The sequence below is a fragment of the Lemur catta genome, chromosome 7, assembly GCF_020740605.2.
Source record: "Lemur catta isolate mLemCat1 chromosome 7, mLemCat1.pri, whole genome shotgun sequence".
NCBI classification, from domain to species: Eukaryota; Metazoa; Chordata; class Mammalia; order Primates; family Lemuridae; genus Lemur; species Lemur catta.
Window position 1 is genome coordinate 63,940,712 of NC_059134.1, and position 4,927 is coordinate 63,945,638.

A 4,927-nucleotide genomic window follows, 5' to 3' on the forward strand; every position below is an offset into this window, starting at 1 on the left:
AGCGATCCTACTGCCTCAGCCTCCCGAGTAGCTGGGACTACAGCATGAGCCACCATGCCCGGCTAATTTTTTCTATATATATTTTTAGCTGTCCAAATCATTTCTTTCTATTTTTAGTAGAGACGGGGTCTCGCTCTTGCTCAGGCTGGTCTCGAACTCCTGAGCTCAAACGATCCACCCCCCTCGGCCTCCCTGAGTGCTGGGATTACAGGCGTGAGCAACCGCGCCCAGCCCCTGGCTATTCTTTCTGTCCATTATTCAAGCTGGTTTTGACAGAAAATGACTTGCTGCTGTGGGACTTCCTTTCATTTGAATGTTCTACCTTGAATGACACATCACTCATCTGAATACTGTTTACCAGATTCTTTATCTTAGACTCATGCAGCAAGAGTTCCAAATCCCAGGTCCTGTTCAACTTCAGAGATTCCATCTGTTCTTTAATATGCTTCAGATCCTGCATTATACAGGGAGAAATTTTGAGACGGAACTTTAGCTCCAAGTTTGAGGAGCTCTCTTTCTTTGACATATCCAATAGAAACTGCACACTGAGGGTCATCTCCTTGTTCCCTTCTGGGTCCTTTTCCTGCAACAGCCTTTCTACTTCTCTGCGGGATGCTTCCCCCAGCTGGCTCTGGTCCTCTGTCACCAGGTAGGACATGGCATGAAAAAATTCCTGGAAGCTGATGTGGCGGAAGCTATAGAACTTCTTGATGTCAAGTCCCTCTTGGTAATCGTTGCTGCTCAGGAAAGCAGCCAAGCTGGGGCCATCTAAACTGTGTTTCCTGAGCTCAGCTTCTTCAAACAGGAACCTCTGGTTCTGGATCCCCTCAGCCGCCAAGGAGCACAGACTCCTCAGGACCCTGTGCTGGGGGCTCAGAGCAGCCCTCCTTGTCATCAGACGGCAGGAAGGTGGACACATAGGCCATGAAGATGTCAGTGCTGTTTCTGGGTGTCTCCGACACTGCCTGGCCTCTCTCCATCTGCCTCTTCAGCCAGGAGCAGACCACCCAGCAAATGTCTGGAACCTGACACGCTTGGTGGAGAATGGCATTGCCTTCTACAACTTCAAAGGCCTTCCTGGCTTGCTCCTCGTCCTTGAAATAGGACCTGAAATAGCTCCTCCTCTCCTCCTCAGAGAAGCCTAGGATGTGGAGGTACTCTGTGTGTTTCAGCAAGGGCTTAAGATTATGCAAAGCCTGGGGCCGGGTGGTGATGAGCAAGGAGCATGTGGGAAGTATCTTTCTCCTAATTAGGTGGTGCAAGAGCTCCTCCTTGGGACTAGAGCTCATCTTCTTCAATTGTTTCTCAAAGGGCCTCTGCAGCTCATCGAAGCCATCCAGGATGAACAGGAGCCGCTCTGGCTGCCTCAGAATCTCTGTGACAGGGGCTTGACTGTCCCCACAACACCAGAAGATGAGCTGCTCAATTTTGCCCTTGGGCAGCAGGACCACTTCTTTGCAGCTCACATAAAAGACATAATCAAACCGGCCTGGGTACAGAGCACCAGTGGCCCAGTCCAGCACCATTTTCTTGGCCAGGGTTGTCTTCCCAGTGCCAGCAGACCCCTGTAGCACCACTGAGGATGGGGCCGGGTAGGGCTTTTCCCCCGAACCAAATAGAGCTTCCACCACGACAGAGTCCAGCTCCTGCTCTGGGACAGGGCAGGCAGGTGATTCTGGGCTCCCTGAGCTGGGCTTGGCCACCAGGAGCAGCTGAATGTAGCTGCCGCCAACTTCCCCTTCTCTCCTCTCCTCTAGGGAGCGCACGTGCTCTCGGTATGTTTCTCTGTAATCTGAGCCAGAAAAATGGGGTGTTAGGTGGTGAAATGGGAACTTCAAAAGGCAAAATGGACCCTCTAAACTCTGACTTGCTCTTTGGTCTCATCTTCTTCTATACTTCCTGACTTGTATCTCCCTGAAGATTCTAGTTCTGGCTTCATAAGGAGAGTCCCCTGTATGTGCATATGAGTGTGTGTGCACACGTGTGTGGTGTGTATGTGCACATCCATATGAGAGTGTGGGGTTGTGTTGTGTGTGGGGGGGTATTTGTGGGATGTGTGTGGATGTTTGTATCCACATGTGCTCATAGGAATGTGCTCATGGAAGCTGCACGTTGTACAGCAAGGCATGTCAGTGTGCACCAGCAGTGTGTTTGCAGAATATGTGTAAGTGCAAAAGTCTCTGTATGTGACAATGCATAAATGTCTGGGTGTCCATGGGAAATGTCCCCAGGTGAAGAGGTAGGGACAGAGAGAGAAGAAAGGAAAGAGATGCCAGAGCATGGTGCGGGACTAGGAGCCAGTTCTTGGGAAAGGACAGGCCGGATGCTAAACAGGCTTTTGAGCAGCAGCTGCGACTTGGAGTCCATGACACCCTCCCATTTTTCTGTAGCAGAGGAGCTTTCAGCCATGAAAGGACCCTACGGGAGGGAGCACAGGCACTGACGGATCCTCCCTCCTCCCCAGCACCCCATGAGAAGGAATAGGAGGCTCCACACCCACCCCACTCTCTAGGGTGGTTCCGTGAGAGATCACGGGCACAGAAGACTGAAAGAAGCAGCCGGAGCTGCCTGCCAGGAAGCAGCTGGGGCAGGTCCAAGCCTCACACCCTGAGGCTATTTCTCCAGGTTGGTGGAAATCCCATCACCAGCACCATCCTGGACCTCTAAGCCCCTTTCTTCACACTGTCCCCTTCTCTGACACTGCAGCTGGAGGTAGGAGGTGGGATGTTATGGCCATAAGATACTGTAGTCTACTTATGAATAAACCCCTACCTTCGGCTCAGGCCCCACCTGACAGTTGTCAGAACACTCAGCTGGAGACCACCCAGGACCCTGAGGCATTGGGGACTCCCAGGAAGGGCAGAGGGCAGGACGGCAGAAGGCACAAACTACCGGCCATGGGAGTCTCTGGAATTGCCATGCAGGGAGGAGGCCCCAGACCACCCCACCCTCCTCTTTTCCCCTCCGCACTCACCATTGAGACAAATGAGGCTGAGCTGGTCCACGAGTTCCAACAGGTTCATGACCTTCAAGACCTTGAGCACCACTCTCACAGCCTCCTGTGCTCCGTAAGTTAGAATCAGCTTAGATGCCAGCTCCACCCGACTCAGACCCTCCAGCTCCCCTCTGGCCAGGTGGGGCTGGCCCTCAGGCAGGGCCATACCCCGTAAGTGGAACTTTAATATCTTGAAATTGTTCTCCTCAAGTTCACTCAGAGCCCAGAGCAATGCGTCCTGGGGATCACGAGTCAGGGCCATGGTGAAGGGTCAAGTTCAGACCAGTGACCTGGAGAAGGAGGTGAAAGCAGAGGTCCACTGCTGATGGGAGAGCGGCCTGAAGGCACCCTGCTGGGTGCTTGGCAAGCTGCAGAGTGAAGGCCAGGGAGAGATGAGAGGTGTGCAAAGTTCCAACGAAGGTGAGCAAATGAGACCGCAGAGGAATTCCCCTAGTTATTCCCCTCTGCCTCTTTGTCAGGTGACCTGTGTCATCTGTAAGCTGGCATTTGTGTCAACGAATAGGAAGGTATGTTGGGTGTGTTGGCCTCTGCCTCCCTCTCTCCCTCTATCCTTCTCTCACTCCTTCTCCCCCTCCCTCTGTCTCTCTCTCCCCCCACCTCCATCTCTATCTCGGTCTCTTTCTCCTCCCTCCCTCCTTCTCTCCCTCTCACACACATTGTTTTTTAGGCCCACTATGCTCCTTAGATAGATGGGTTATGAAACAAATTTATTTCTAAGTTTCAGTTTTAAGTTTTAAAACTGAGCCTGCCCCTGGCCGTGTGATCCTATCCAGAGCTGGTGCACGTTGGCTGGGACTGCTGAGGTACAGCAAAAAGGTAAAACTCTACACTCACAGGGCCTCACACGTCAGCCGCATGGACCCAGTCACACATGATTTCAAAGCTGAAAGTCTTCTCATTCAGATGAGGAGACACGTGCAAACACCAATCAGAAGAGGGACAGCCCCTTTTGAGTGCCTACATTCTGCCAGGTGGTTTACATATATTGTCCTTTTTGATCATCTCCAAAACCATTTCAGGTACTCCTCCAGATGAGAAATTCATCAGTCAGAGAAAAATGGTTTTCCAGCGTATTCTAGAGCTAGGCTATTGGAGGTGGGATCCCCCAAAGAGGTGGGATTTAAACTGTGGTCTATGACCTGGGTAGATGCAGAGAGACAGAGAGAATCAAAAAATAAAGGCACAGACAAGAGACTCAGAATCCAGGAAGTTGTGCTAAATAAGACCAGAAACTAGAGACATTTATACATACTAAAGTAGCAGGGAAAGGAGAGCAAGATTTTGAGCAATGTTTAAAATATGGGACGAACATGTAGGCAGGGTGGCAGTCATTGCGAAAAGAAAAACAACAATTAATAGAAAGCTCTCAGAATTATACCTGTCATCTAAGGCCAGTGGGAATCCATCTCAGTAGTAAAATGACACATTTGTCACAGAGGGTGGTCAAAGGAGTATTTGGGAATGGAGAAAGTTACTGCAATTCAAATATAAGCATTTTGGCCACACACTGACAGAGGAGAGAAAAGTTCGAATGTGTCAGGACACATGGGGCCTTGGCTGCAAGTCACAGGCCAGTTTGGAGAAGCAGGCCTGGTAAAGAGGGGTGATTGACAACAAAGCTTCCACTGCATAAGAAGACTCAGGGCTCCCCTGAAACTCTCTGATGTTGGCAAAGCTCATTCAGGAAAGAGGAGCAGACAACACTAGAAGCTGCCAAGGAGATGTCCAGTGTAGGCTGTTCACCCCAGCTCAGACTGGGGGAGCCGGAGGTGAGGCCGGGATGACTCAGCTCCTGATGCAGGAGCCCAGGGAGCAAGGCCCTGGGGGCTGAGGTGAAAGAGATCCCGTTTCTGGTCAGACAGCTCTGCGGGCCATGCCTGGGTCCTCTTAGCCCAAACCCACCGTGGTATT

The 4,927-nt window shown here is 51.3% G+C and overlaps 1 protein-coding gene across 1 annotated transcript; it reads right to left on the reverse strand.

Annotated features, from left to right (window-relative positions):
- Positions 1–238: 238 nt before the first annotated feature.
- On the reverse strand, positions 239–3,370 carry LOC123642075 (NACHT, LRR and PYD domains-containing protein 10-like). Its single transcript, XM_045557001.1, is given in 3 exon segments — positions 239–872; positions 874–1,792; positions 2,975–3,370. Coding segments are annotated over 3 exon segments (1,836 nt in total). The 5' UTR covers positions 3,258–3,370.
- Between the last annotated feature and the right edge of the window lie 1,557 nt (positions 3,371–4,927).